This window comes from Lipophrys pholis, assembly GCF_963383615.2.
Source record: "Lipophrys pholis genome assembly, chromosome: 15".
NCBI classification, from domain to species: domain Eukaryota; kingdom Metazoa; phylum Chordata; class Actinopteri; order Blenniiformes; family Blenniidae; genus Lipophrys; species Lipophrys pholis.
In genome coordinates, this window is record NC_137642.1 from 13,762,773 (window position 1) to 13,781,837 (window position 19,065).

Genomic DNA, 19,065 nt, shown 5'->3' on the forward strand with positions numbered 1-19,065 from the left:
ATTGAACAGCTTGGGTTAATCACTTTGATCACTCAGAACATAACCACTTTTGAAAGGTTTTTGAGACAACTCTGAATATGATCTATGATGTGAGGATTTTCCTCCTTGTAGCTCCATGAGTATGTGCCAATTGAACTGTAGGTCAACATGTGAGCTGTGGCGATGAAATAGGCATTTTCATTGAATCAAATAAAGATTATACACTATATTTATTGTTTTATTTAGAAAACACGGCTTTACACTTTGCAACACATTCCGGTTTTATTTGCATTGTTTCTATTGACGTCCTATATCTTTGTACATGAAAATACATAAACTTTTTATGTGAGTTAGTCAAAGGATGTTTTTTTCCTGCATTTGCACCCACGGTATAGTGAGTTTGTGGTGAGAGGAGGATCAGTGCGCATGGCATCAGGCTGCACCGGAGTAAAAAATTAAAATGTCATCTGAAGACTACCTCAAGTAAGGACGCACAGGGATTCTCCATTTGCTCAGTCTGTCGCACAGCCTGTAAATATCAAGCCGTCTTTCTTTTCTTTCTTTTTTTCTTCCTTACCTTCGGTGGTAAGATCTCATATTGCCCTCGATTTATAGATCTCACCTTATGCGCCGCTGGATGCAATGTGCCACTTTAACGTCCATCCACATTAAGGCTGCAGCTCCACACTTCTCCAGAACAGGCTTACTCGAGAGGATAAAGTGGTGTTTTCGGACGCGCAAATTCGTAACTTGCAGGGTTTTCAGATTCAGAGCGTCATCGTGTGTGTGTGTGTGTGTGTGTGTGTGTGGTTTTTTTTTTTTCCTTTGGAGAGAAGCGTTTTGGTGCAGTGGACCCAGAGGATAGTACTACTACTGCTTGCTTTTGCACAAAGACGCGCGTTCGGTTGGATTTAAGCTGCAGTCCACTTCACGCCAACTGCAGTATAACAACTGTGAAAGGAGGGAAAACATGCGTCTATTATGAACCTGGGCGCCTTTCTCATGAACTCTTTGGCGGATCTACAGACTAACATCCACAAGTGGGGCGTTTTTCCGCTCTCGGCCGCGCACAATTCCACTTTACAACTACGATGAGACAACGTGGCGGGGTGAGTGGAGGAGATGTTGCCCGCAGAAGTGCAATAACAATGCCGGACAGTGACTTCCAGCGGGCACCCGCAGACGAGTGAATGCCGCCTCCGATGTGGAGCTTGTCGCTGTCCGACGCGCGCGTGGTGCTGAAATTTGGATGATGTCTGGCCAGCGACTGCAAGGCTGCCGCTCCCTGCACTTCAACGAGGACAACGGTCGCTTCGTGCTGCTCGCCGTCCTCATCCTGCTGTACCTGCTGTGCGGCGCTGCGGTCTTCTCGGCCATAGAGAGGCCCTCGGAGCTGCGGGCTCACGGCCGCTGGAACGGGACGCTCCTCAACTTCAGCGAGACCTTCAACATCAGCCTGCAGGACCTCAACTCCTTCCTGCGGGAGTACGAGGCTGCCATCGCCGCCGGCATCCGGGCTGACGCGCTGAGGCCAAGATGGGATTTTACTGGGGCTTTTTATTTTGTTGGAACTGTGGTGTCGACAATAGGTGGGTGATCTTTGCAGCATTTACGGAAAGCCCTGACCTTTCCGTCCGTTTGTCCGTTTGCGCTGTAAATACATTTCGACCTAAATGTATCCAATCAGTTAAGCTTGGTGAAATGAAAATGAACTCCAAGAATGCATGGTAAACAGCCCACCTGATGAAGACATTATTTGGTGGATATTTATTTGCGTGGCGTCCTGATAAATGGTTAACATTGTTATGGTTTGTTTAATAACTAAGCCACACCTTTCAATCTTTCTGTCAAAGGACTGGAGGTGCCTCCCTATGGAGCGTTTCCCCCCCTAATAGCTCACATATAGAATAAGAGATTAAAAGTGTTTCGTTTGGGTTCTTTTTTTTTTTTTCATTTTGGCTGTGAGGCACTTTGGCATTGGGAGCGAGTCTGACTCTTCTGCCATTTGGAACAGCACTCTCATCACTGGCTATAGGACAGCACCCATGGGTGCAGTCTTTTTTTGGGGGGCCACATTTTGTTCAAACCAACAAGAATGTCAATGAGAAGCCCCTTCTCTCCCCCTCCCACCCCAAACCCCCCATTTAACATTTACTCATGCAATAGGTCAGAAAAGAGCAAGTGTCCCTCCTAGGGCACCCCGAGGGCCAGTGGTGTGGTGCACTGCATGCCTGATGGAGCCGACACTGACCTGAACCTACCCCCATCCCATTCTGCCATCAAACACACCTCCAGCCAATGTGAGAGGAGGTGCAGCTTTCAGTGAGTGAGTGAATGTGGATGGATGAACGAACATATGAACCCGCCGCAGGTAATAATTTGAGTTGACAGCTGCTGTCTATCTCTGACCTTGCCCTTAATGCACAACCGCACTCTTATATACAATGTGATACCCCCGGCACCTCCTTTTAATTGAACACTGCAGAGAGGCGAGTGATAAGGAAAAATGATGGCTGTATATTGGTGTAGAGAGAGAAAGAGAATTGAGATCACATGACCAGGGGACCTGTCACAACTTTATTTACTGGAGACCTGTCAGGAGATTTTTATTACACCCTCCACCTTCTGCTCGTAGATACACAAGTGCAAGCAGCCCATGCACGCAGCCCACCGAGGCACAGGGAACTGCAGCAGCTGTGTTTGTGTCCACGTTTCTAGGAGGTTGAGATCCTTTGTACTCCAGTTGTCACGCTGCATCACTGTCTTCAACCCAACACACAGATCATGCAAACTGACTCAGCTGCTTGGGGAAAAGAGATAGAATCAGGGGTGAAGTACAGATTCTGTTTACAGCATTTGTTTTTTTTTTCGTGTGCTCACATAGATTTCTGTAAGGAGTTTGATCCAGCTTTGATCTCCACCCTTTCTGACTCTCTTTTGCTTGTGTGCTACTTTTTCTGCCTGCTTGTGAGCTGCTGATAGAGAAAGGGATTTTGGGGCGTCCCCACACAACTCTTTATCAGAGCGGCATCCCCCTGTGAACTCTAGACGCTCCTCCCAAACACTTCCCGCCTCTTACTCCGCTGTGGCAGAGGCTTCAAATCAGCAGTGACTCTTTGCTTCCCTTGATGTGCCTCCACAGCATTGCTTTGAAGAATGAAAGTGACACAGTGACCATATGAGGCGGTTGTTTACTGGGAGTTTTGGACAGGTTCGCTGGTCATTAGTGCTGTGGTTGGCGTGTTGCTTTAGTTTTTAAGGAAGAAGCGCAGAAACTGTGAGACATGCAAAACACCAAAAACATACAAAATACAGATGTCATCTGAACAACTGCAACAAAACAAGTTTTGCATAGGGAGATAAAGTTGTCTAGTTTTCTTGATGTCTGAAAACTAGGCAGAGAGTGCACCCTAAAAAAAAGGACATTTGATAAAAAAACGCTCTTGCGGCGTTCTCACTCACAGTTCGTGAGGAGACATCTGTAAAACATTCAACAAAAACTACAAGTACAAACAAAATCTATTGCTTTATTATATTCTACTATACTATTGTCACAAACTATGTATTGTAATGGACCCCGTTGCTTCAACACCTGTACGTTCTGATTAGTTATATAACATTTGCAACATGACAACTACTGACGTTTTCTCCAAATTTTTCTTCCTATCTTCATCTCTTGCTTGATTTCTTGTTTCACTGTCAGTATTACCCAAGTCTGTGACCTCCAGTAAGTAACAGCTCAGTCACAATTTTTATGTGTTATTCCACCAAACCTATGTGTCCCGGAGAGCACTGCCTCAATGCTCATTACAATTAGCTCGTATTCATAGATCCTTTGAAGGACGATAAAGCATTCGTCCACAACTTACTGAACCTTAGCTGAACTTGATGAGTGAATCATTGAGTCAGTCCAAAATCCAAAGTACTGCAAGACTTACTTTCCCTAGTAAATCTATAGGAACTAGCAAATGACTCCAAAATAAACCTAAGTGAATAAAGACAACAATGATTGCTGATTTATTCAAATTTACACATTGTGTAACCAAACAGGCTATAAATCTAATTTCCTTCACAACAGCTTAAACCCAGGTCACCTCTCCTGTGGGACATTCCCTCTTCATTTTCTCCATGGTTAAAATGTTTAATTTAAAGATCACCATTGTCTTAATGAGCATGTTAATGTATTAAAATTCACATCCAGTCCAAAGTAAAAACTGTGTCTCCTAACATGGTGATGGACTTTTACTTTGTTTGTTTCACTGTGTTGCATTGAGTTGTTTCAGCGTTCATGTCTTTGTTTACGCAGACATACACTGAATTTTCAGATTGCTTTACTGCTTGTGCTCTCATCAAAGGAGGGCACAGGAGCGTGCTCAGTAAACACAGTTTTCACCAATGCTAATTATAAACTTCAAGGTTGATTGATTAATGTCGACTTCCAATTAGAGCAGCTCCCTGTAGTCGTTTGTGGGACTGCATGGCTCTTTGGAAGTCGCTGCAGTTACATTTTCAAGAAATGCTTTGTCAGTTCTGAAGTGCTGACATGGGGGATACTTGTCAGAGAATCAAGTGCACTAAGTGAGGACTTTTAACTTGCTGAGACTGAGTGGATGAAGTCAGTCAGGGCAGCTAGTTGTTAGGCCGTTTGGATTGTGTTCTGGGCTATTTTTTCCTGGGGATAAACTCTGTACCGCCTCCTTTTGCCCCTGGCAGCCACTGCAGAATCCTGCTCCATCACACTCATATCCACCCACTCAGAGGAGCCACAATGGCAGACAATACAAATGGTATAGCCTGACAAACAGCACGCTAAAGAAAAATACTGTTTTTGGCTTACAGAGAGGTTCGATTTAACTCCAATGAACATACCAATTTCCAAAATGACGAGAAATGTCAGGGGTGTGCAGGGTCCATTGAAGATGTGGTGCAGACAAAATCTGGCTGTTCAGAGCAAGATGCAACAAGATGACAGGCTACTCCTCCCTCAGGGTACTTCAAGGTATTCATCATGTGATCTTACAACAGTTTGGCTTGGACTCCCTTCTCTTATACCTTGAGTAAGTATCTATGCCGTGATCAAAAATTTATCACATTTAAATATAAGAATGACAGAATGACAAAAATCTCTGCAGGCATCTGAGAATCTTTCAAATATGTATATATGTTTTACAGTCGCTACACACCATTAGTCTTGGCAAAGTCCCATTGCTCTCATTTACAATGTTTCCTGACATCTGTTTGTGGGACAGAACCCCCCCTGAACATTTCCTGCTCAGCACCAAACAGCAGGCTGGATAACTTGTTAGCTATCAGGTGAACACGGTGAAGTATAAATCAGGTAAAATGTCAGGTATTCCCCTTAAGAGATGGAATAAACAAAAAGGAAGCTAAAGAAAGACATTTGGAAAAAAATACTCACGTTGTTAGTTGCCTGTTGGATATTTACATTAGCTGCTGGACAACTGTTTATACGTATAGTGGACAGTGTTGGTCAGGTTTACTGGAATATCATTTCTTGATTGCAGCTATCACTTTCTTCTTCAAAAGGTTGTAAGTTACTCAGAAAAATAACACCTGGGTTATTTTTAATTCTTTATGTTGATCAGAATGTCTTGTTCAAAGAGGCTGTGTTTGTGTGACACGTGGGCTGAACTGTTGGCACTGTGTGGGTCAGTCTGATGACTGCTTCAATCACTGAGTCCGATTAAGTTACATTAGTTAGCTGGAAGTCAGATAGTGGGGCTGAGACATGATCTTGGTCTACTTGTGTAAATCAGTCAGTTTCAAAATCTGGTATTTACACCTGCTCCTGCTCCTGCTACACACGTTCCTGTAATTTGGATTCAGATTTATTCACATGTGAGAAACAGATTTATCTAAAAAAAAAAAAAAAAGGACAATTGGAATGCTTTAATAGATTTTTAACTGATACTTCAAGTTTACCCAAAGATGTCTCATATTGATATATTCAATGGATCTTCTGTATGGATTGTAACTTCTGTTATAACCATCAACACAAATTCAGTTTTCTCAGAGGTCACTTGTGATTTATTCTGCCTCAAAATAACAACAAAATAACACCCCTTATTAAAGCTCTACTGGACAAACACCTTCAGTTTTCATTTAGGTTTTTCAGTGTTTTCTGTCATTTTAAACTCTGTGGTCTCAGGGACATTTATTGGACACAGATACAGACGTACCAGTTTTGATTTTCTCTTATTTGTCCTGACAGGTGTTGTGCTACGAAATGCCTACACCAATAAGCTTAAGCCTTTTTGAGGATTAAAATAGCTTAAAACAACTGAAATATTTAAGGATGGTCGATTCTGATAATGTAGAACAAGTTAATGCCTTCATCATTACTAACTTTCTTTCCAAAATTGTCCAATAACCTTTTTTTCTCAATGAAATGATGAAAGTCATTCTCTGGATTAACTATCCTGTAAATCCTCTAAATGAAGCAGTGTCGAGATAAAGAAATGGCTCCAGCATTAACTTCAATGTGCATGTGATGGTACCTTCTTTTATCTTTTGCAGAGAAGCAAAAAAGATTAAAGAAGGAACCAAAACATTCTCTGCAAAGAGCCAGTCAGTTACAATACCGGCTTATTAGATGTTTGAAAAGCAGTGAGAAGTGGACATGGATGCGTGCATGAGACACATCATGTGACACGACTTAGAAATGTGCACCATAAGTAAAAGTCAATTTATCAGTAATCAAATATAGATTCTTCTACATCTTGAAGAAACGTAGGACTTTTCCACAATATAAATGGCGAGCATCGTCAAGCTAGAAATGTTATAGTCAAGCACCCACCTGTTGCTGCACTGTTGGCAAAAGAAGTGTAGTTATATAGAAGCAAAGAAATACTTCACATTTTTCCAGATTGGTGGTGTGTGTTATGCTTGAGGCTGTTTTGCTCCTATAATGTCTTTAGTAGCCAATTAGGATTTTAAAAGCCAGGAAAAGAGTTTTACCTACAATGCAAAACTACCCCTCAAAAAAAAACATTTGAGTTGCATTTGTGTTTCTTCATGTTTGTACTTGTTTTGTTTGTTTTTTTTAAACCGCCCTTTGAAGCAGAATGTGAAGATGTCATTTTCTGCGCGCTTCAGTGAAACTCAACATTATCCAGTATCTGAGAAATCACCGCAGATGTTATCAGTTCAAGAGAGCAACCGCAGATTCCTGTTAATGAGCAGTGGATCCACCGCCTGAAACTACAGGAACCACAAGAAAGCTCGGCTATTGTCTGTAGGTTGCTGCGCGGTCATTATTTCAGCAGCAATTATGTTGTAATCTCATTGTAAAAAATTGATTTGATTAAAAAAATAATAAGGCTCTTTTCTGTCGTATTTAGCTGCTTTAAAAATGATCCTTGAACATATGGCAACAACAAGCCTGTTATGTAACGACTGATGTAAGAAAACATTAGAAAATCGTGATCACTGGAATACTTTTCCACGTTTCTGCAGTCTCAGTAAACAATTAAGTTTTAATGGCTTGCTGAGTACCGTTCTCCTCGTCTTCATGCGCCAATTTACAAAGTGCTGATACTCATTGAGTCACACATGGGAAGTTTGTGACTATTACAAGCCTGTCTGGCCGGAGCTGTGCGTCTGAGAGAGTGCTGCAAACCAAATTTCCTCCCTTCCACTGTACTGCGCTTTGTAATTCACGTGCCTTTAAGGTTACAAGGCAAAGTCACCTCAGTCTGAGAGCGTGTGTTTGGCATTTAAGCAGTGTGAAATGTCACATGATAGACTGCGTGGACTCCTGAAGGCAGGCTGTGTTTTTCACTTTGATGTTGTGTTCTTATTTAGATTAAGCGCTCTGTGCTGCCTCACCCGGCAAAAAAGAAAAAAAAAAAACCCCATCTGTGTTGTCCTACCTGTTGGCGTATGTTGTGAATGTGCTTTCAGGTGTTTGGAAAAGGTCTCACAATCCGTGGAAGCAAAATGTATCACCGCATGTTGATGTTTCAGACTTTTAATTGTCTTTATCTGAATTCACTCGTGAAATCATGGTGATCTTGCACACCGTGTTCCTGCAGGGCAACACTGTCCTTGTGTTTAGAATAGCAGCAGTTCATACTGTACGGACAGTACAATGAGATTGCATTACACAATCATTTGAAGCCGGTCAGCATGAGTCTTCTCTCCTTCTTGTTTCTGCTGCTGTCTTTTTCTTTTTTCTTTTTTTCCTCCTCCTCTCTTGTCTTCAGATCTTCTGGGCCACTCTGAAATCACAGACTCAGAGGAAATGTCACCGTTAAAAATGGAAAAGGCCCTTCACTCACATGAAAGGCACTGGGGGTCCTTTTAGACTGTGAAGTTCAGACACTCAAAAAATTGTCTCCCCAGTGGGGAAGTTGAGCCAAAATACAGCATGACTTTGTAGAAGCGTCTCTTGGATATTGTCTAAATTATGTGGGGAACAAATATTCTTCAGTATACCCCATATCCGCAATAAAACTTGTACATATTTTGGATAAGGACAATTTTTAAGATAACTTGGTCTGGAATTGTAGTTAAAGTATCTTCTGGAAGAAGAGTTGATTACCTAACTGAAGTTTTTTTTTTTCCAACTGCACATCTGCAGAGTGATTTTATTTTTAGATTCACAGGGGTCAGTCTCAGTGGTCACGTTCCTCACAGTTCAGCGCATCATCATAACTGCTCTCCTACACACGATGATTTTTAGCAGCTGGTGCACATTGCAGTGACAAACAAAGGCAAGTTAAACACAAAGCAAGAGTGATGAATTATCTGGATGAACCTCGGTTTAAATGTGATAAAGGTGCAATATACAGTGTGGCGAAGAATTCCATTTCATGCTGAAAAGATGTTTTCTCCCAAGTCTCACATCACATCTCCGGCGACGCTGCAAGAAAACATTCAGAGCACCTTCTATTACTGGAAAGAGAAAGCTGAGAGATGAATATTTAATTCATTTTTTAAATAACAGAGGAGGGCTCTGGGTGCGGCTGCTATGTTTCCCTCCACAGTCCAAATACATGCGTTTTGAGGTTGATTGTGTCCTGCTGGTGTGAATGTGTGTGTCTCTCTGTGTTTTCCTAAATACACTGGTCAAGAAGATTGACGAATGACAGGAGAGGATCGAAGCAACATTGTTTTGAAAATAGAAAAAATGACAATCATTGCTTTCCTCTGAATGAATGGGTCCACGAACCCCAGTTGTCCTCATTTAAAAGTCTGTTAAGACATAAAAAAACCAAACTGACAATCATCAGTCTTCTTTTTTTTCAACCCTTAGCTTTGTTGCTCGCTTCTCTCCTTCCTTAATACGAGTGCGTGTGCGTGTGTGTGTGTGTGGCCTTGTGGGGACAGTGTGATTGCATATTGACCCAATGGGACTCATGTCATGGCAGGAACAAGAATTGATGTCCCGACAAACCCAAAGGGAAAATCCACATTTTAAGTGAAGTCCTGTCTTAAGGTTAGACAATACTTTGTGTTTGGCAGGTTTAGCTGTAAGTTTAGATAATGCTCTCATTGGAAATGAAAACAGGTTGTGTGCATGTGTGTGTGTGTGTGTGTGTGTGTGTGTGTGTGTGTGTGTGTGTGTGTGTGTGTGGTGGTGGTGGTGGTGGTGGTGGTGGTGGGGGCGGGGGCGGGGGGCTCCAATAAATCCCTGCCATACTTAACTGATGCTCTCCAGGATGGTTGTACACACCTCTGCACAGTCGCTGCCGGTCATAAATTTCCCCCGTCTGGCTGAGACCTGTGCTCGCCTACGAACCGTAATTCACAGAACTAAAATCATCACGACCAAGGAATATTATCATTATCATTTTTTGAAGACACAGCAAATTCACAGCGCTGCCTTCTTCTCAGCCTGGTTTTCATTTCACTGATCTTTGCGCCAGCAGATTAAAGAGACCTTACATCCTCTTTGCTCTCAGCAGTGCACTGACCTGCTCTCTGTCGGGGTTAATTTTGACAGACATTTTAGATTTCGTTCCTGTGTTAATATTTCAATCATCATCCTTTTCTCTGACAGCCCCATTTGCGCCGGCGGTGGAATTATTGCTGACTTGCAGCTATGAGAGTTTGAACTTTCCCCGAGCAGAAAAGTCTGTCTCCCGAAGCACATGTATGGATGACAACCTTTGACGCAGTGAAATCAGACACACGCTTGCAGTGGCAAATAGTCGTATAATGATGGGAGCCTGCAGAGCAAATTTATATCTGTCACACAGTATATTTACCCCGATCTTCAGCTTATGTTTATAAATCACTTACAAATGTTATGAGCTGACAGAAAGTTGGTAAACAATGTGATTTCACTGTTACCTATTTGTTTCTTTGGGTGAAGGAGGAGCTGTGAGACAGCCAATAAATGCATGTAATATTAACATAACATCAAAAGTGTAAAAATGTTCATTTGTTGTAGTCTTCTGCTTGGCCAGTGTACAAGTTGTAGAAAAAAAGTTATGGCTGCATTCAGCTGTTTGTGAGTATGAATGAAAACATGACAACACATTTTATTCATAAAAGCATTAATGTTTTTTTACTACAGTAAAAGTAAAACAACACAGGTGTATTGGCATATGAACCGAAGTTACCCCAAGTTACATCTCTTTCCTTCGAGAATCAGGAAATGCACCAAGCAAACACAAAAGCGGCATAACCCCCGAAAAGTCTTTGCATTGAAGCAGAGCCTACATTTCTGAGCATAAACTTTAATCAGTGCGATGCTTGATCATTGAGATTAGATTACAAGATGAGGGCAAAACCTGACAGAGCACCGCGCCAACCCCGGAATCTCAGATCATAGATCACCCAGCGGGAGTCATGCATATTGTACATCTGCTTTTGCCGTGAAATCAGCTTGAATTAGTGAAAACACTTCTCTCGATCCCTCCTTCATATTGGAGAGCGCAGCTGCGCAAGTGAATGTATGCGATCTTCTCAAAGAGAGTCGAGCCACTGTGCAGCCCAGCCAACTGCAGCCGAACCTGCGTTGCCCCAAAACACCTCTGAGCTAATGGTTGTACTTTCTGCTGCCAGCCGGCATATTAACTGAAATCATTCAAGCAGCAGATTTCTAACATAAAACTCCTCTGCCTTTTGCTGCCCCGACATATTGATTTTGTATTCAATTTATCTATTTATTTATTTATTTATTAATGATGGCATTGCATCATCATGGTCTGTAAAACACACACACACACACAGATAAAACAACGGCAGAATGTATTTTGTCATAATTCCAGCTTCCACAAATTATTCCACTACCTTCAAGCCTCTGGCAGAGTGAAACAGTGAAAAGCTCATAGTGGGCACATTCCAGCTATTGGAAAATAAAACCATTATTTAATTGTGAGCAACAGAGCATCGCTTCATCATTTCTCCACGACAGCCCTCCACGGTCTCTCCGTGTATGATCCAAGATCATTATTGCAGCTGTCAGTAACTTAGCAGTGCCTGACAGCGATCTGTGTTTTTTGCACTGCCATTTCAGGGACTTGTGCGTTCACATTAGCAGCAGCAACAACAACAACAACAAAAAAAAAAGCAATAAATCGAATGCCTGCAGAACAATAAGCACTCATTTCCTTCTGGCATCTTTTAAGTTCTGTTTTCACATGATGGCTAAAATTCTGACACTACAGTGATATGGTGGTTTTAGTGCTGCATAGCGACCATATTTATAGCTGAACACGGAGGCCTGAAGGTGATGCTCTTTCCAAAGCTCCACCCTGACAGGTGTGTTTGCTTTGCATGCAATAAAGAGTGAAACAAGAAGGCTTTATGGGGGTAAGCTTTTATTCAAACATTGACAGCGTATACAGTGCAAGGTAATAGGACGCACAAGGACACAGCCTTTAGATCTATCAGGCAGAAGCTATTAATCTGATGAGATAACGGCTCCTCGGTCACATAAAAGAACTTTATCCTTGTCACTGTTTGAACACTGAAACCACACACATGAATATATATTTCATCTTGTCTATTGAAGCTGTTACTGTTTGTCCTTTCGGAGATTCCCGAAATCCTAAAAAGAAGGAAAATATTGAAAAATTAAGATAAAAAAAAAAAGGAGAAAGCAGCTTTTTTCTGACAATAAATCAATATAGGCTACGGGTGGAGCCATCGGTCCTTCCGACTCTCTCTGCCAGTGAATTTACGCCTGAGATATAATTTTGATAACTCATCTGAATCTACTTTGTATCGGCAATTTATTTATTTATTTATTTTTAAATGCATCTTGGGCTTTTTGCCATTTAGTGTTATACTGGTTTTGCTTGCCATGTGTATACATCTCATGTACAAACTGTTAGTGCCGTAATTTATATCCGTATCGATCCACTTTAATGAACGTTGCCATCAGGTTGCTTTCTGATCACGTCAGTCTAATATTCCTCATGGCTTCAAGCCTTGCGTAACACATTATCAATCTCTGCTTTGACATGAACAGCGGATATCATTAATGTACTGACTATATTGTGTGTGGCTGAGCTGGTTGTAAAAGTCACATTGTTTTGGCTTGAGGGGCTTAATAATGATTCTGTTGCATGCCTGGGCTTTGGCTGTTTGTTGGGTTTTTTTTTCTCAGATAATATAATGGAGTTTATATAAAATGTGTATGTAATATCATATATCACAATGTGGCCACATGTCAGGCTGAATTTGGCATTATTTGACCTGCTTGATCATCTGCTTTTTGTAAAGGCGGCGGCTTCGTGTGACAGTTCCTATAATTATCCAGTTTGCCAGTAATCTTTGCAGGTCCTCAGCAGATGGTGCAGTGATGGTGTCTCAGGTCTGGCCATGTTGCTGCTTCCTCAGCCCTCTGTCCTCTCTGCAGACCCCCCACCACGCCACATCCGTGACTAATGATTTCCTGTTCGTCAGAGAAGCACAGTCATCAGAGGGACGGGCGTGCATGGCACTTCCTGCCGCTACTCCTATTTTCTGCTCCGAATCCACAGGCCGATTCAGGACAGCTGCCACTCGTGGGACACAGTTGGTTTTTACTGGAAACTTGTTTTAAAGTGCATTAATTGGAGGCCATGGGGCAATGGGACGCAGGTATCAGAGATTCAGTTTGCAGAGCAGTGCACATAATGAACCTCTGGCTCCACTTTCGAGGCCTCGGGGAGTTCAGGCCGATGATGTTGTCCCTGATGACACACAATGACCTTCAGATGCAAAAAAGACAAGTGAATGTACAGAACATGTCCTTCACTTAAACATATGCTCCTGACTAAGCGCTTGTTGTTGCCATTTTTTCTCCTATGAGTATCCATTAGAAGCTTTTACCCACTTGAATTAGCCATATTCTCTGTATTGTGCTTTATGGCTGTGGCCAATTAATTCTGGCTGTCCCTTGTAATTTCTTCAGTTATCAGCTGAACTCACTCTGCATACTGAAAACTTTATGGTGACTATAACCATGTGACTGTTTCCTGGTAAAGCAAAGCATTATGCCACTTTACTTTCAATTGAATGAAGTGTTACGTTACTACGTCTGAAGCGAGCTCTAAGTGTTGTATATGTACCAGCTATTAAAGGGATCCTTTCACTTTCTCTTTTTATCCATTGATAATGTATCCTATACAAAATGTGTCCATTTAACTGCACTGGCTTGTACAGATATTATGCATCAAGTGACATTTCAAATTTTATTCATATGACCTTTTTGGGCTCACAACAATTTTGCAAACGCCAAAATTCTGATAAGTTCTGTGTTGTCTAACCTTGCTTTTGCTAATTCAGGTGCAACACAGAGCTTTATTGTTGAGCTGTGAGCTGTTCTTTGATTATAACAGAGTAGGTTCTTTGAGTACACACCATGTTGGTGTCCTAAATAATAACTCATGCTCTAAATTCACAGCTGAAACATGCCTGGGACCAAAACAACGCTGACCCCTTTTTGAGTATTTTAATGAAAATAAGTATTTTGCTGTTTTACAATGTATTTATTCACAATATATTCATTAAACAAAGGCATTACTAAAAAAAATTATATTTTTGACACGTCTTTGAAGTGCATCAAACATGTTTGGCCACTCTTTCACAAAAGTAAGTAGAAATAAGCTGTAAATACAGTATCGACACTTGTTTTTGCGATTACCTGACCTGCACAGTTGCTTTTTCGCAGCATTTTCATTATTGAGAACGAGAAGTAGTAGTCGTAGCAATAGAAGCAGTAGAAGTAGTATCATAGTCATTACTGTTGAGAGCCACATTTGTGTAAGGCTACACTGAAGCACACCCTTTTGAAGCTAAAGGGAATGACAGAGTTGGATGATAATTATCTGTGGGCTCGTCTCCATGAGCAGACCCTTTCACGTTACGCAAAATCATTTGATCCATTGTCATTATAGAAATTTTGATTATAGTATCTTTTATGATTCATGTCTTCACTGGGAACTAATGGACTTTGAGCTTATTGCCACAGGACGGGGTCAGGGAAATACTAAATAATGGACGCATTTCTCAACTTTACTATTTTAATGAGATATCGACATTAACCAAATATCTTCAGCATCTCCTTTTCACTTGTTGCAATAGTTTAAGTAAAGTCTTCTATCACCACAATTTCATCTGCTCTCATCAGAGAACATTTACTCTTGAAGCTGAAGAGTGATGGAGTCGTGCACTTAATTGGTTATTTAATAGCTGCTGTTACCTCCTTTGTGCTTTGGACTTTCCAGATAATTAAATGTCTGTTGAGTGTTTTAGATTTTGGTCCAGTTTTCCTTCACTCCACGTAGCTCTTTAGTGTACTGTAATCAGATGATTGATTGCGGCTGGGGGCCAGCGGTCTGCTAAGTGCACCAAATGAAAAGCAGAGCTTTCGTGAAGTCTATCAATATATCTATAAGGGTCGCCCCCACTAATTTGTGCTATTTGTTTAGGTCACAACTTTACCACGTGACTTAATGAACCATTGTAACTTGCAATAGATTTCTAATGAGACACTGCTTGGTCAAATTGCGTCAGCTCTCTAGTAGCTGCAGAGCACGTGTGGTTCATTCTTGACTTTTGTTGCTAAGAGAAAACCTGAATGGCGAGTCCACTACAGTCCACTCCTTATCTTAATTCTTCTCGTCCCTCACCCTTCATTTGAATTTCCCACAGTCTGAAAGCAATAACAGCATCCACTTCATCTCCTCTTAAATCTGTCAAATGATAATTAATGGATACTGATGGCACCATTTCACTCACTTTCCTCCTGGTTTGATCTCTGGTGGATAATTATGTGAGTAAGCATCATTAGCCATCAGGGCGTGATATCCTTTTCAGTGTGGATTCGAAAATACTTTATTTAACGTTAATGAATAAATATTCTCTCTGGGCTCTGATTGAATTGGATTAGCGCACATATTATTTCCTGCCTTATCAAGTTCTGCTGAATTAAATGGCCCATCTCGGCTCAGACTGAGCCGAGAGATCAAAGTGTTGACTGAGGTCAGCGGCTGGATCGCCAGCGTCTTGACGACAGTTGCAACGGTTCCAAGTTTTAAAGTATAAGTGAAGATTGGGTATCGGGTCACAAAAGATTTAGCTGATCTACTCCTTGCTTTCTATTATTGTTCAGTTTCCCTAATGTATCTTGACACGGTAGTTTGGAGTAATGGCTCTGAAATGCTACACTGAATCGATGCCTGGTGCCTTTTCCTCTCTTAGGTAATTTACTTGGTAATGAGAGACAGTGCGGAAGACTGTCTCCGCGCGCACTGAGAAGATGTAATCTGTTTTCCGTGTGATTCAGTTGGCTTAGAGAGAGGCTTGGGCCGCTAATTAATTAAGTATGAAACACTGAAATAGGATTTCACTGAATGGCTTAATTTGGGTAATCGGTGCCCCTCACCTCTCTGTTGCCTGGTGTCGCCTCGGTTCTCTGTTACCAAACTTTGTCATGATCACAGAAGCAGATCGTTTGACGTCTGGATTATTGTGTCAGACCTCAACAAGTCTGTCTGTCTGTTTGCGCAAGACCTTGACGTGTGTGCATGCGTGTGTGTGTGTGTGTGTGTGTGTGTGTGTGTGTGTGTGTGTGTGTGTGTGTGTGTGTGTGTGTGTGTGTGTGTGTGTGTGTGTGTGTGTGTGTGTGTGTGTGTGTGTGTGTGTGTGTGTGTGTGCCTGTTGTGATTGTATTCCCTCTTGTCTATCTGTATCAATCAGTGTTGATCTAAATGACCCGACATGTCAACAGCAAACCCATGTGAGAGTGGTTTTTCAGTGCAAGAGATAAGGTCAAAAAAGCCATTTTGGCTATCATAAAAGAAACATTGTCTAGATATTGATGTCATTTATTACCTTACAAGGATGCTTTGTGGGAAAATAGGGGAAAGCTGTGCCCTAATGCTCTGAGAAGACTCAAATGGAGGGAAGCTATGATGGAAAAATCAATTAACCTTGGCTGGGAAGTGAACTGCTTGATCTTTCAGCACGATTTTATTTGTTGACAAATATAACATCTGCTCTTCTGTGGATAAGGGACATTACACTGTGTGTGTGTGTGTGTGTGTGTGTGTGTGTGTGTGTGTGTGTGTGTGTGTGTGTGTGTGTGTGTGTGTGTGTGTGCGCGCACGCACGCGCACATGTGCGCACAATGTCCTCAAGATAGATATGGTCGTACATATACAAGTACCTACACGATGTATACAAATAGAAACGGAACTTTTGCTATCTGTAAGGGAAAGACTGTGTTTTTGAGGCTTTCAAACATTCATTGATGAAGCAAATCAGATTCTAGAATGTTTTGCTTTTTAGTTTTATAGTTGAGGCAATAGCAAGATTCTGCTGCTGCTTCTTACCTGAAGTATTGTAAACAAACCATTTAGCGGACAGATATCCACCACTGATATGGACGGCAGACACTCAGGCACACGTGCACACATTATTTAATTTTTTTCAGCATAAAGTTAAGTTATTGTTTTCTCACGTGTGATTTCTCCCTTCCGAGGATGCCAGTTGAAGTGCTTACAGAATTTCTGATATGATTCGACTTGATGGGGATACAACGATGCGCTCAAATCGAGACACTCATGTGAAAATGTTAACACGAGAGCTGCACCTGTGACACTCCTTGAGACTGAGAAGTGCTCCTTCAACATGCAGCAGAATTCATAAACACTCTCAGCGCTCCTCTCCCCTCTTCTCCTCGCCTCAGCCACACTGAACGAGAAATCTGAAAATAGCAGGAATCCAAAGCACTGAGCTGGATTGAAGAACGTATTTGAGGGGTTTACCTGAGATTGTTTCATTCCTCGTGGGTCTTCCACTTTTATACGTCCGCTGTTCTGTATCAAAAGATCTTTCTTATCACAGGGTGAAAATCTCATGAGGCTTTTCGCAGCAGATTGTTTATGGTAAACGGTAAATGGACTTGACTGATACAGCGCCTTTCAGCTGTGTGAGCAACCCCAAAGCGCTTTACATAGTTCATCACATTCACACCAATTAAAAAAAAAAAAAACCTTGAATCTCATTTGAGATATAAACCATAGCTACAAACTTTGAATGGAATGAAAGTAATTTTCTCATTTTTTTATTCAATTCTTGTCATCTCTTTAGTTGTAAGCACAAATACTTGGCAGTATGATTGGAGTATTGTCTCACAACATCAGATTGCTTTTCATGTATGCTCTGCTCTCTTTGTCTCAGACAAAACTAAATAGATCTTTCAAGTGAAAATCTGTTTTTGTTCTACATTGTGAGATTAACTTTTTGTGATCTCTGTCTCTTCAGGCTTTGGAATGACAACACCTGTGACAATCGCAGGAAAGGTGTTTCTGATCTTTTACGGGCTTCTCGGCTGCGCCGCCACCATCCTCTTCTTTAACCTCTTCCTCGAGCGCATCATCACTCTATTGGCTGTGGTGATGAAGGCTGTTAGAGAGCGGCGAATCAGGAATAGCGGCCTCCTGCCACCGGGCATCCGCCACGACTTCTCGGCCTACTCCCTCCCGGGGTGGAAGCCCTCTGTGTACCACGTGATGCTGATTCTGGGTCTGTCAGCCATCACCATCTCCTGCTGTGCTTCAGCCATGTACACCCCGGTGGAGGGCTGGGGTTACTTAGACTCGCTGTACTTCTGCTTCGTCTCCTTCAGCACCATCGGCTTTGGGGATTATGTCAGCAGCCAGAGCGCGGCCTATGAATATCAAACCCTCTACCGAGTGGCCAACTTCTGTTTCATGTTGATGGGAGTGTGCTGCATCTATTCACTGTTCAATGTCATTTCTATTGTCATCAAGCAGGTGCTCAACTGGATGCTTGAGAAAATGAGCTGCTTGTTTTGCCAACGCTGTAATAAGGCCAATGCCTTCTTGGGCAGACGCAACGCCATCCGCCCAGGTTCGAAGAGTCGCCGCGGTCGCTTTGGCCAAGTGCCCGACTCAGACGGACCCTGTGACAGTGACACTGAGGGACGCAGACTATCGGGGGAGATGATCTCAATGAAAGACTTGGCCGCCTCCAATAAAGTCTCACTGGCCCTCATGCAGAAGCAGCTGTCTGAGTCTGCCAATGGATATCCCAGGACAGTGTGTGGCAGCTCCAGGCATAACGGCTTCTCTGGGGGGGTTGGCGCCCTCGGTATTATGAACAACAGGCTGGCAGAGACAAGTAACTCCAGGTAGAGGACATTTTAACAAACGTAAAGGTTGGATTGCCATATTAAAAAAAAAAAACTTAAGGCTTCTGAAAAGGACTGTTAATGTATCTTGTTATGCATGATATTTATGATTTGTGGAATTTCAAGCCTGTGGTGATCATAAAGGCCATGATGGTGAAATTTTAAGTGACAGTGGCATGAAAAGGAAACCACAGTCATCCCAAAAAAAAATAAAAAAATAAAAATCATGACTTGACGCATGGGGATTACCCATCACCCATTTCATCAACCTCAACCTCAAACCAGAACAAATCACTGAAAATGTTACAGATATCAATGTTAGTCTGCGGAGGGAATACTTTGCTCAATACATCAGGCATAAATGGCTGGAAAATTGAGCCATAAAGGAGCAGTACAATCTTTATCTGCTTTGGGAGAGATTATTTGAATGTACATAATGAATGGTATAACGTGGTGTAATCGCGGAA

The 19,065-nt window shown here is 42.0% G+C and overlaps 1 protein-coding gene across 1 annotated transcript; it reads left to right on the forward strand.

Moving 5' to 3' along the window:
- The first annotated feature begins 826 nt into the window (after positions 1–826).
- kcnk12 (potassium channel, subfamily K, member 12) lies at positions 827–18,799 on the forward strand. Its single transcript, XM_080481620.1, has 2 exons — positions 827–1,568; positions 17,710–18,799. The coding sequence occupies exons 1-2, from the start codon at positions 1,229–1,231 to the stop codon at positions 18,600–18,602; spliced, it is 1,233 nt and encodes a 410-aa protein (XP_080337746.1). The 5' UTR covers positions 827–1,228; the 3' UTR covers positions 18,603–18,799.
- Positions 18,800–19,065: the final 266 nt, after the last annotated feature.